The sequence below is a fragment of the Thamnophis elegans genome, chromosome 16 (assembly GCF_009769535.1).
Source record: "Thamnophis elegans isolate rThaEle1 chromosome 16, rThaEle1.pri, whole genome shotgun sequence".
Taxonomy (NCBI): domain Eukaryota; kingdom Metazoa; phylum Chordata; class Lepidosauria; order Squamata; family Colubridae; genus Thamnophis; species Thamnophis elegans.
Window position 1 is genome coordinate 17,198,525 of NC_045556.1, and position 13,970 is coordinate 17,212,494.

At 41.7% G+C, this 13,970-nt stretch overlaps 1 protein-coding gene across 3 annotated transcripts in view; it reads right to left on the minus strand.

Moving 5' to 3' along the window:
* Positions 1-259: 259 nt before the first annotated feature.
* LRRC28 (leucine rich repeat containing 28) overlaps positions 260-13,970 on the minus strand; it is a 50,970-nt gene continuing 37,259 nt past the window's right edge. For 2 of the 3 annotated variants that reach the window (XM_032232772.1, XM_032232773.1), the window contains 4 exons: positions 11,774-11,876; positions 6,638-6,813; positions 5,826-5,985; positions 260-3,038 (listed from right to left, as the gene is read on the minus strand). In XM_032232772.1, the coding sequence (XP_032088663.1) occupies positions 2,966-3,038; positions 5,826-5,985; positions 6,638-6,813; positions 11,774-11,876 (512 nt within the window). In that variant the 3' untranslated portion in view covers positions 260-2,965. The remainder of the gene's footprint in view (positions 3,039-5,825; positions 5,986-6,637; positions 6,814-11,773; positions 11,877-13,970) is intronic. The other variant, XR_004256619.1, reaches the window with a different exon arrangement.

The following is a 13,970-nucleotide window of genomic DNA, read 5'->3' on the forward strand; positions in this document are numbered from 1 at the left end:
CCAGCTGTACTGCTTGTGGCACCCTTCAAGATCACACATGATTTAGCATTAAGTCCTGCTGTAATTAAAGGCGATCATAAATCTGTCAATTTGGTTCAGCGTTTCTGAGGGACAAAATTTAGATGAACTTGATTTCAGTTTTACAGGAAGACAATTTATTGACTTCGCTGGACATTTTCTTGTATTGGTGGCCCATCAGGCAGAAAGGATAGAACAAGGATTAATAATTCAGCACACAAACATAAAACACAATAGGAGATGGATGATCGGTTTGGTTTTATTCTGGGAAGGCCGCAATTACAGAGAGCTGTGATGGCAGCCAAACTAAACATTTGGGCTACTTTATCTTTAAAATTAGGAATGCAGAGATGGATGGATTTGTGGGGTGGAGGGGGGTGGGATGAAACCTTAAAGCTACATGATGCATTTGGTGATATGATGACCCAGGCCGGAATGGTAGAACAGCAATCTCAGCCCTCCCATTTCCTCCCCAAAAGGAGAGCAAGAACTGTGGGCCCAGAAACGACGATGCACTGACTCGGTTAAAAGAACAAAATGAAAGGAAGGATGACATGGGGATGATTATACAAGCTGTTTGTTTCATATTTCAGAAACCCCCAGCCTGGGAATCTTTCAGATATGAGAATTTTACTCTTCCAGTTCCTTCACTTTGGGCGGCACCTGGATTGGGAAAGTTTGGCTACTTACTTTGATATGCCCAGACCGTGCCCACTTCTAGGAGAGCAGAAGGTTACAAAAAGGCGAGACAGCCAAGTTTCACACTATTATTATGCTTTTCCTGTCTTCAGAAATATGGATGACATCTGAAGAGACTGATCAAATTCTTAAGGCTCCCCTTGGGAGTAGCTAGAACAAGAACTTGACTCGTAACTGACAGAGATGATTGAATTTTGAACGGTACCCATTTCAAAGTGCAGGCAGAATTTTTTTTATTTTTTTTTTACTGTACTTTACAAAATACAGCTGAAAGGATTCATGTTTCTCTTTAGCTGGTATGTTTAAATACTGCTTTATGTGGCACAGGTATGCTCTGTCTCGAAGACTTTGTAGCTGTACTGTTCAGAATTCTATCAGCCAATTGTTCATAATGTGCGCTTTTTAGCCTGAATTTCACGGCGCTGAAATGCTTCAAGACAGCTTGAAAAGGTGAAAGCATAAAAGTAATGGGCTATTTCTTTTGGGCATCAAAAACACGTATGTTCTCTCATTAACCGTTGCCATTCAGCTGATATTGTTGTTAACTTTCTCCACCATGCCACTTCAAAACAAAAAAAGAACGTTTAAAATTACGAGCTATTAACAAATGAAGAATTCAACCGGTCAAACTTACAAGCGACTGCTGCTGATAAGGATGTGAGCAACAAATGTTTTGAAAAATATTTGTAAACCCTTTAGGAGTTGAGCTTCTTATGCTTCCCTCCCTCCCCCCCCAAAAAAAGTTTTAAACGGTAGATTTCTGAGCTGTTTTATAAGAAGCAGTCCCCAGAGCAGAAATAATGTTGGCAAATTACTGAGAATAACTTAAAATGCCACCATAATAATGTAGGAAAAATGAGTTTGCTTCAAACCTTTTTGCAGCTTTTCCGATTTTAGACCATTTAGACGGGAAAAATAAAAGTTATTGAAACAGGGGCTCCAAAGAGCACACAATACCAAACTTCTGCAATGCAGTGCTCTCTTGGACTACAACTCCCACCATGCAGAGCCCCCAAAGGCAATGGGTATGACTGGAAGGTGATGGAGTTCAACATGCATGGAGACTCTAGGTCTGTGTGGCACGCAGAGCCCTCTCTGTGGGCATGCGTGCCATTGCCAGCTGCTGTTCTGGATTCTGGCATGCTGGTCTTTGTGGGCACTGGAGCACCAGAAAATTGCCCAAAAAACGGCCTGAAAACAGCCTGAAAATGCCCCAAAACCAGGCATGCACACACCACCCAGCTTGTCTTCAGGTTTCCGGCGCTCCAGTGTGAGCATATGGATGTGCATACACATGTGTTCCAGTTTGGGCACTCAATGCCGAAAAGGCTCGCCATCACTGCCCTGGGCTTACATTAAAATATTAATAATACTGTATTCACCAAACTGTTTATATTTTAAAGTATGGAGGTGAGGCCAAAGACAACATGTAACTTGTTCTAAGCCTACTGGCATTTAAAAAATACCTCATTAACTTCTGCAATATGAAAGGTGGAAAATGTCTTATAAAGAGTCACCGACAAAGGGGGAATCTACTTTCTGTGGCTGCCAATGCTGCTTTCTTCGGGACTTCAACCACCTATGAAAAATACCTGAAAACATTTACTTTTACCTACCCAACTGTATCAAATTAGGTTCAAAACAAGCATTTTTTTTCCTGCCAGTACATCTTTAAGTCACTATCAAAACATCAGATGAGGGAGGGGAAGGGGGGAGAGAGAAAGAAAATGCATTAGGCCCTTAATGGAAAGTAGGGAAAAACCTCGCTAGCATGAATAAATGGTTATCTGAAACGGTTGCTTCTCAAGAGAGCAGTAACAGGAAACCAAGCAGGGAAATAATTGAAAAAGTTACAAGGACTTGCAAAGGTATCATTAAAAAACCTACACTAACTGATATTGCCCATGCAGCCCAAGTGAAGTATTAAAATGCAATCTGAGTCACATGTACAAGTTTTCAAAGGGTCTGGGCAGGGTCTCCGCTCCCTTGTTGGCTTGCTTGATCTTCTTTCTGCCTGGGGAGGAAGAGGAAGGTGTTAAATATTTTCTGAAGCTGGACAATCACGAATGCTTTCTGCCTTTTGTCCAGATTTGATAGGAGCGAGGGCTTGAAGTGGTTTCTTCCTTCCCAGCCAGGAGATGCCTCCCGCTGCTTTGGCACATACACTCACATATTCTGGTCCGATCAGGAGCCACAGTCTAATGCTGCTTTGAAGCTGGCACCGCTCCTGAATAGCTTTAGGTATTTCTCAGCTCAGTAGGTCAAAGGTCTGCAGACATTGGGTGGAGCAGCAATATGCTACAAAACTGACTCTTGTTCTCCTGGAAGACAAAGAAGTACACGAATAAAAAGGAGAGCAAGAGGCAACGGTTGTCTTCTCAAATGAAAATGCTGGCTCTAAGACATAAGTCATCTCAAACGATCTGAGCCCCAGAGCTCCCTGTAACAGCATTGCCAAAAGGGCATTAAGAGTTGTTAACCTAATTTTGCAAAGCTTGTTCTCCGATAACTTTGTATTACTAACTAGGGTATACAAAACCTTTGCCAGACCAATTCTCGAATGCAGCTTGTCTGCCTGAAATCCACACTGTATATTGGACATTAATACGATCGAGCGGGTCCAGAGGTATTTCATGTGAAGAGAACTCCACTCCTCACAATAGAATCCCTTATGCCACCAGGATTGAAATTTTGGGCTTGGACAACCATGCTGCCTATGCTCTGACCTAAGCATAGTGCACAAAATTGTCTGTTGCAATGTCCTACCGGTCAATGATTACTTCAGCTTCACCCTCAATAATACACGGGCAAACAATAGATACAAACTCAAGGGAAACCACTCCAAACTCGATTGCAGAAAATATGATTTCAGCAACAGAGTGGTCAATGCCTATATATATATAAAATAAATATAAAAAAATATATAAAATATAATATATATAATTCTCGTTTGCTTTTTAACTGTCCTTAAAGTTTTATCTGTTATATATATATATATATATATATATATATATATATATATATATATATATATATATATATATATATATATATATATATATATATATATATACATACATCACTTTAAAAAGCAAACGAGAATTGAGCCCCAGTAAACTAAGTACATATAATATTTGAGCTTGCAAAAATAGCAAGAGGTTTTCTTCCTTGGTCAACATACCAAAAGGACCAGCTAATTTTTAGTGCATATTTGAACCTAGCAAGAAAACATATGGAAGATTTCCCTAATTTTTTAAAGGAAGAACATTTAAAAAAAAATCCCGTACAATGGTCTCTCAAATCTTTCATATTTGCCACTAAATAATCTATTGTGACTTCTTCAACGTGGTGATGGTAAAGGGAACATGATTTTTTTAATGCAAAGATGTTTGCTTAAATAGAGGGAAAAAAGAAAGATTTGAACTGTTTTAACAAGTAATCTAAAAATATATCCACATCAGTAAAAGCAACATTGGTAGCTTACAAAGAAAACACAAAACCGGAATTACTGAATTAAAAATAATCAGCAATTAAAGTCCTATTTATATAGTCATTTATTGGCGTATGGAAAGGCCAACAATCACAGTGCACAAGACAGAATCTTAAGAACACTACCACGCTGAAAAGAAAGTTACACAACTATTTGCATACCAAATAATTTTAAATGCTTGGGCAAATATTGTTTGGCCCAGTGCCAAAAGGCAAACATCTAAAGAGGCATTCCTTTTACCTTAGTTCCACCCTGCCTTTGACTCATAAATTCAAGTTCTGCTTTGATGGAAAGCTCACTCTGTCTGAAATTATTGGAAAATATTTTACAGATACGGTACCAATGGGTTCTGGATGCTTTTTGATTCAAAGTGTTATCCCTCCAAGGAGCATAATCAGGATAAGTTTTATCATCCAATCTTATGTGTAGAAGTAGGATTCCACATTCTTAGCTAACGTAATATGTAATAATAAGGCATGTTTCCTATAGCTTATTCGGGATTTAGGGGAAGAAGTTGAATACAGGTGATTTTTACAGGAATTTACAAGGCAAAGATCAAGCACACAACATATATGCATTTGTATATGTGTTTATGTCAGATGGGGACTGCAGCCAAGAAATTAAAAGACGTTTGCTCCTGGGGAGGAAAGCTATGGCAAATCTAGACAGCATACTAAAAAGCAGAGACATCACCCTGCCAATAGAAGTGCATATAGTCAAGGCTATGGTTTTCTCAGTTGCAATGTATGGCTGTGAAGGTTGGACCATAAGAAAGGCTGAGCACCAAAGAATGGAGGCCTTTGAACTATGGTGCTAGAGAAGACTCCTGTGAGTCCCTTGGACTGCAAGGTGATCCAACCGGTCAATCTTAGAGGAAATCAACCCTGACTGCTCTTTAGAAGGCCAGATCCTGAAGAGGAAACTCAAATCCTTTGGCCACCTAATGAGACGGAAGGACTCACTGGAGAAGAGCCTCATGCTGGGAAAGATGGAGGGCAAAAGAAGGAGGAGATGACAGAGAATGAAGTCGCTGGATGGAGTCACTGAAGCAGTTGAGCTTAAATGGACTCCAGAGGATGGTAGAGGACAGGAAGGCCTGGAGGCATGTTGTCCATGGGGTTGCGATGGATCAGACACGACTTCACAACTAACAACAAACTACATATGTGTTTAGGCCAATTAACATTGGAGAAGGTCTAGGAGTTAACCTAGCCTATACTGATCTAGATGCTGATTACTGATGGAGAGGTGCTGGAGTCTTTTGGTTCTCTTTTGGGCTGGTTGATTGTTTCTTTTGCATAGTCTACAGATGTTGTCATTGTCTATGTGTCTAGGGTTGTCTCATTTTCTGCTACTTAAGTTTTCCAGGCAAAGAAAAATACAATTGGATATTCAATGTGAAATGCTGCAATTTGGAATATAAGGGGCATCTTATGGAAAAGCCACCTCCTAATCGAGCCTTAATAACACACAGATACATATGCACTTCTTCATTTGTAGGGAAGATTCTCATCAGACTTACAAAAGCCCAAGCATTTGCCTTTGCAAAGGCCTTCTCTTCTAGCTGAAGCCCAGGCGTACCGTCTGAAACAACTGTGTAATTTACTCTGTTAATTACCCCTGATGTAATCCAGCCATCGGTGTCTCTCTCAAGGGGAAGAGCTTTGGGTAGACAATCGTGAACATGGGCTGACTGCAACGGTGACAGTGTCCCAGAGGGCAGTGCAGCAAATCCAGGAGGCTTCTGGGTAATGAGATCGGAGTCATGAACTTCAAATCTAGAGAGGGAAGGGCGGGGGGCGGGAGGGAAAGGACAGCGTCAGAAACAATTCCAAAAACCTTAGAGTGTCCTGTGATCAATTTTTCTGACTTTCTGACAAGCAGAGTCAAAGGGAGAAACCAGATCCACTCAGCAACTGTGTTCCTAATTTCACAACTGCGACAGGGGTGAAATGCTACTGGTTCGGATCGGTTCGCCTGAACAGGTAATAGAAAAAATGCTACCGGTTCGGGCAAACCGGTATTTCCGTCGATCACCTGTGACGCCCGATTTATATTAGCTAGAAAGCAGGATTTCCTGCTTTCTAGCTAATCTAAATCGCGTGGCACAGCGGATTACCACCCCCTGTTCTACTTACGTTTCAGGCGCGCTTGGTAGCATGCTCTGCCCACCCGCCTGGATGCCATCATATCTGTTTTTTGACGCTCTGTGCATGCGCGGAAGGTCCTGTGCATGTGTGGAGGTGGCACGTGCGAGCGGAGCAAGGTAAGTAGATCACCCCTGAATTGTGGTGATTCCCTTAACAACGGTGGTAAGAGAAGTTGTAAAACGGGGCAAAGCTCATATCTTAAGAACTGTCTTGCTTAGCAAAGTAAATTTTGGGCTCAATTGTGGTCGTAAGTTGGGATGCTCGATCACCATTTAGCTACCTTTTAGAGACTGGCAGTAGGTGTTATACAGGGTCCTCATGGCCGCCTCCTGCAAGGGGAGCACAGGGTCCAATTGCGTCCCTATTAACTTCACCTCTGCTGGAAGGAATACCGTCAACTGTCCTGATGAAAAGGAAAGAAGCTGCACCTCTGTTTTCTGAACGGGAGAACCACAGCTGGAGAGACATTTGAAGAAAAAAACGCATGTAAAGTGATGTAAAGCTGGTGTGATCTGTGATCTCCAACCTTGGCAACTTTAAGACATGTGGACTTCAACTCAACTCTAACTTAACAAATTTATCACTTAGCAACACAAATTCTGGGTGCAATTATGGTCGTAAGTCGAAGGCCACCTGTATTCTAAGTCAAAATCAAGTCAGTTCCCAAATATGGATTAATTCAGTGTGCAAACCTGGCAACAATCTGAAAATGCCCCATATATTTACAGGAGGCGCCCAACATCATGATTCAGGAATGAAAATTAACTTGCTGACAAGAAACTTGCAAAGTGTGACATCCCCGACTTGACTTCATCAATTTTAATCAGGCCGGCAGATGTCAAGCAATTACACTTCCAAAAGACAAGCAGAAGCTTGCTCCAAGGCCTGAAAAAGTAAATATGGCAACTGTACACAAGAGCGTTGATTCCAAAGTGTTTTAATCAACAAAAAGGGAGAAGGTCCCGGCAGAAAATTACCAATAAAGGAGAATATTTATAGCTCGGGGTTGACATAAGCGGTCCTTGCTGCTCTCTGAGCTTGGTTGTTTTCTTGCAGACATTTCATCACCCAACTAGGTAACATCATCAGTGTGAGAAGGAAATGGGGTGTGCAGGGAGGAGGAGGAATATTATGGGCTTCTTGGTGCTCTCTGAGCTTGGTTGTTTTCTTGCAGACATTTCATCACCCAACTAGGTAACATCATCAGTGTGAGAAGGAAACAGGGTGCGCAGGGAGTAGAAGTAGTAGTAGTAGTAGTAGTGGTAGTAGTAATAGTAGTAGTAGTAGTATGGGCTCCTTGGTGCTCTCTGAGGGTTGTTTTCTTGCAGACATTTCATCACCCAACTAGGTAACATCATCAGTGTGAGAAGGAAACAGGGTGCGCAGGGAGTAGAAGTAGTAGTAGTAGTGGTAGTAGTAGTAGTAGTGGTAGTGGTGGTAGTAGTAGTAGTAGTAGTAGTAGTAGTAGTAGTAGTAGTATGGGCTCCTTGGTGCTCTCTGAGCTTGGTTGTTTTCTTGCAAACATTTAGTTACCCATCTAGGTAACATCATTGGTGTTAGAAGGTAATGGGGTGTGCAGAGAAGAGGAGGAGGAGGAGTACTATGGGGTACTTGGTGCTTTCTGAGCTTGGTTGTTTTCTTGCAGATGTTTTATTACCCACCCTAGCACTGACTAGCAAACTAGCACCTAGTTTGGGTAATGAAACATCTGCAAGAAAACAATCAAGCTCAGAGGTGATCAAGGGACTCCTTAAGAGAAAATCAGAAAAAAAACTAAGTAAAGGTAGATTTCCAGAATCTGGTTACATTGACGAATTTAAATGACAGACGTGAATAGAAAAAGAACTGGTTCTGTAATTTGGTTTTGCACTAGATCTAGCAACTAAAATTTCAGATCATTAAAGGCATATATTTACTTACTTACATACTTGGCATTCTAAGCCGCAGATTTCCATGCGCTCCAGGTTGCTAAAAGGTATTGCATCACTTTGATCAGCATCTAATGCCAGCAGTGTACCTGCATATCTCTCAAAGCCCTTGAGAGACAACCTGTGTTCTTTGGATCACAGAGAGGGGAAGGCTGGTTATCTTGTTATCAGCTGTTTCACAGGAGTATTTATTCCCGTGGTCTCAATGGCTGGCATTGTCTTAAGGAAGGGACCCTTATGCAATTCAATCGCTTTCTCAAAAAAAGTCTTAAAAATGACACCGAATTTGACACGGTATGTTTTTTCCTTAAGCCCTTAGGATAACGGCAATGTGTAAGAAGTAATACAGCACTCGTTTCGCTTATGCTTCTCAATCTTCAAGGCCTTCCTTGAGTGGAAAAATAAGGACATGCATTTATTTTCACCATCCACCAAAAAACAAAGAGCTGTCACTTGTTTCCATGTTGATGTTTCCTCCGGAATGTAATCCTTTTCCATTAAACAATTCCAAGCACACGGAATCTTTCAGCAGGCAGAAGTTAGGAACCATTTATCTTCCACAGTTCCACTCCTGGCGTGTTTGTCCCAACAGGGCTAAGGATTTCACTTCTGCGGATGGTGTTTATGAATATTCAACTCCTGGAGATACCCTGTTTCCCTGAAAATAAGACCTCCCTGGATAATAAGCCCAATTTGCTGAAATAAACCCTCCCCTAAAATATTTAAACGCATGCGCAGCCGGTCCCCACCATTTCCTAGGGGGGAAGTGGGGAACATGCCCCAAGCCCCCCACATGCACCTGCCATCTACGTGATAAGGCCTTGTGGAGGCCGCTCCCACAAGCCCTAGCTATCGTGCCCCTTGTCTTAGTAGCAGCCAGAAAAAGAGTGGCAGGCCCAGCGATGCCAGGGCTAGCAAGAGTGTGCCAGAAACAGAACTTCTGGGCCTCTCTGGATCAGCTGATCTGTGGGCCGCAGTTAAGGAGCCTCCTGCACCTCAAAAATAATAAGACCTCCCCAAAAATAAGGCCAAGTGCTTATTCGGGGGGGGGGGTCAAAAGAAAATAAGACTCTGTCTTATTTTCGGGGAAACACAGTAGAAATCTCTCTTTGTCCAATGTGAGCAGGACTGGCTGATCTATTTACAGAATCACCTGACAGAAGGCAATTCAGACCTAAGGGGATTATACCAGCAGTTGCCATGTCATCTCATGTGCACCCTTTCATGTTCTGCCAGCAGTGCCTAAAGCATACAGAGGGATGCTTTTCCAATTACGAAGCCATCCAAATTAAACAGAGGCATGTTATTCTGTTTGCTTGAGGGAATACCTTTCACTGCAAAATTGCCATCTTAACACGGAAAAGCAAGCACGTGGTATCCAATACACTTTTCGGAGGCAGAAAGAGAATTGGAATCGCCCTCCAGATGTGCTACACCGTATTCCCCATTGCAGAATGCTACTGGGAGCATTGGGAAGTGTACTCTAAAACACCCAGAAAGTGTGAAAGTGTGAAGCTCTTGGCGATTGAGCTTGGTTGCTTGCCATCAGAGTCCTCTTAAATGCTCAAATGAAAATAGCAATAGCACTTAGCACTTAGCCTTATATACCGCTTCATAGTAGTTTTACAGCTCTCTAAGCAGTTTACAGAGTCATCATATGCCCTCCGAACAACCTGGGTCCTCATTTTAGCGACCTCGGAAGGATGGAAGGCTGAGTCAATCTTGCGCAAATGAAAATATCAATAGAGCTTAGAATTTAGACTTATATACCCCTTCACAGTGCTTTTAAAGCCCTAACAATTTACAGAGTCAGCATCTTGCCCCCAACAATCTGGATCCTCACTTTACCAACCTCGGAAGGATGGAAGGCCAAGTCTATCTTGAGCCGGTCAGGATCAAATTGCCAAATTGCAGGCAGCCGGCAGGTAGCAGAAGTAGCCTGCAGTACTGCACTCTAACCACTGAGCCACCGTGGCTCATGGGAAACAAACCAGTGCTTCTCTCTGTCCAGAATGTGAACTTTGCAGTTTTCTAAAGAGGCCATCTGTGTTAAGACTGTACTGCCCTCCCTCCCTCCCTCAACAGGGGACAGGGATGGAATTGCACCTATCTCATGTTTACAATGCAGTCCTTTCAACAGTCCCAAAAAGATTCCATACCTGTTTGCACTCTAATTCAGGCGACTCTGGAGGATACAGGTAAAACCCCAAGTGGTCTCAATGATTTTCAAAGAACTAATAACCAGATGACTGCAAAAAAAATATAAATTCTTCCCCACCAGGAACTTAGAGATGAAGAAGTTTGTTAGAAAACAAAATGAGAAAGTCTTGTTGCCTTTTGGAAAAAAAAACCACCTTTGGGACAACCATGGATGATTGAGAATCTCTATAGACTGACCAGGCAAGCCACTTGTATACTGTATAAATACAGAGCAAACCTCACCCTCTTCTAGCACTGATGATGTTACGTAGTTGGATAATGAAATGTCTGCAAGCAGATACTGTAACTAAGCTCAGAGAGCACCAAGGACCCTGTCATCCTCCTCCTTTCCACAAACCCCACTCCCTTATAGCACTGATGACGTTACTTAGTTGGGTAATAAAACACCTTCAAGTAGACAACTAAGCTCAGGGAGCACCAAGGACTCCATCATTCAACCCTGAGCAACAGAGGTCTCTCTTCTATTGGATCTGAAAGGTGCCATTTTAGGAACTTATCAATATCATTCTATATAATACATGACTTTTAGTACTCCATAGAACTGTATTTTGGAAAGCACACTTAGAAAATATTACCATAAAACACCGATGGAAAAATGCAGGTTTATCTCAACACCTCTATTTTAATCATACTAAATCTCAAGTTCAACATTTCCTTGTCTTAGAAGATCAAGAAACAGCACAGGTAGCAGGGCTAAGCTCTACAAACAATTAATAAAGGTAAAGGTTCCCCTCAAACATATGTGCTAGTTGTTCCCAATTCTAGGGGGTAGTACTCATCGCCCTTTCAAAGCCAAAGAGCCAGCGCTGTCCGGAGATGTCTCCGTGGTTATGTGGCCAGCATGACTAAATGCCAAAGGCGCACAGAACGTTGTTACCTTCCCACCAAAGGTGGTCCCTATTTTTCTACTTGCATTTTTTTAACGTGCTTTCGAACTGCTAGGTTGGCAGAAGCTGAGACAAGTAACGGGAGCTCACTCCATTACGCGGTGCTACGGGATTCGAACCGCCAACCTTTCTGATTGACAAGCGCAATGTCTTAGCCACTGAGCCACCATGTTCCTTATAAGCATTTAATAGTGAGAAAATTAATGCAGGATATTTAATACAACTGAATGGAGCAAACATAGGTAAATTCCTTTAAAGCATAGGACTGTCATTCAACAGATTAAATAATCCATAAACATAAAATTTATTAAAAAGATTGACAAGATAAAAGGATGCATGGCAATTTATATTTGTAGGCTTAATTTAAATTTGAGTACCTACCCATTACAACCAATGACTTTGTTATAAAGGTAAGAAGGGAGACCTTTAAGGTGAGCGTTATTATCCACATAAACATATTGCAGTTCCCGGGAACGACCTAAATCTGGGTATAAGAAACATTAAAAAGAAAACAAGTAATTATCTTCCTGATAGACATGTTTAAACAAACACATACACACATACATATACACACACTTTCCTGGTGTGTCAGTGAACATGCCTACCATCTGAGCATGCTAGAAAAAACCCTTTTATTAAATAAATGGAAACCCGACAGGTTCTGCAATGAAAATTATCCCCTAATTTCCACATTTCTGTCTAGGAATATATGCAAATAAGATTCTTCCACAAGAAATAACAGAAGTCTCATTAAATGGCTGGAAAAAGAACAATGCAGAGTTCCAATTTTCTTATGTGACTTTTTTTTCAAGAAGGCTGCCAAGACTAAGCACGGCTGTTTCATTCCAAGAAAAACAATGACATGACTAAGAATAAAAGAACACGCCTCTTCATTTCTCTTTGTGTGTGTGTGTGTGTGTGCGTTTGTGCGTGCAGGAACCTGTGAATGAAATGAAGCAATTTGATTTACAACGCTGTTGTTTTTTCTTAGCTTCACTGAGATCAGCCAAAAAGCCCAAAGAGTCCTCATCTAACAATCATAACCGAGTCCAACAGTTCCATGGCTAAGTTGTTAAGCGAATTTTGCCCCAATCTTTCTTGCCACGGTTGTTAAGTGAAACAGATGGGAAATTAAAAAAGCATTGGAAGTTCATCAGAACTTAATTTGCAAAGCTGGGATGTACCTCCCTAATTGAAGCTGCATTTTTATTTCTTTCTAAGCTAGTATTTTATGGTTGGTATGAATTTAATTTTGCCATTAAAACTTTCAAGTGTTACAAGATTTCTAAAAATTTTCCCTAAGCTGTGAAACGGCAGCCTAAACTCATTTAAAAATAAAACAATAAATAGTTGGAGGTTTTTTCCCCCCTGATGGTCCTTCTTTCAATCTTTCATCAGTTGAGAACCATGGTATATATGTACAAATCTGTAGTATCAACACATCCATTATATCTTTGCTTGTTCCTTTCTCATGAAAACTTCCCCATGACTTAAAAGCTGAGCCAAGGGAAGCCAAGCCAAACCACAAAAAGACTATCTCAATGTTAGAAATGTTCAATCTTAGTAGTGCTGTTGTGGCTCTTCTCCTTAAAGCTTTACACTTCTGCAACAAACTCAAGGCCCGGGAAGTGCTTAGATCTGGCTCATGGGGCTGCCTTGGAAACAGTGAAGGACCGGCCCTCAGTGCCTCTGCCAGCAAAAACGGAGCTCAGATGGGTTGCGGGCAGCCCTCTTGGCCTCCGTATTCCCTGGCAGAGGGTTGGAGGAGGCCATTGCTGCTGAAAATGGAGCTCAGAGCCGATTTTCGCTGGCAGAGCACTCGGGCCACCAAAGGTGCCCCCGACACGAGTGATGTTGAGCTGGCCATTCCCATCCTGGCCACGCCCCCTGGCCCTCCCGAGGTCAAACACACCCCTAATGTGGCACTCAATGAAATAGAGTTTGATACCCCTGCGATAAAGGATCTGGAAGCTGAATTGTATGATGGATGGTTGAGGAAGCTAGGTATGTCTAGCCTATCAAATAGAAAGGATGAGGAGGGATATGATAACTGTCTTCCTGAGGGCCTGTCAAAGAGAAGAAGGGATGGGTCTAGTGTCCAAAGCACCAGAAGGCAGGACAAGAAGTATCGAGGGGCAGCTTATAGAAGAGAGATCCAACCTAGAAGCAAGGAGAAATTATTTGATAGTGAGAATAATTAATCAATGGCATAACTTGCATCCTGGAGTTTGTGGGTGCTCCACCATTATGGGTTTTCAAGAAGAGATTGGACAACCATTTTGTCTGGGCTGGTATGTTGCCTTAAGCAGGGGGGGGGGGGATCTCTTCGTTCCCTTCCAGCCCTATGATTCTATGATCATGCGAGAAACTGTATTATCTATCTGTCTGTCTGTCTGTCTGTCTGTCTGTCTGTCTGTCTGTCTGTCTGTCTATCTATCTATCTATCTATCTATCTATCTATCTATATATATATATATATATATATATATATATATATATATATATATCATCTATCTATCATCTATCTATCTATCTATCTATCTATCTATCTATCTATCTATCTATCTATCTATCTATC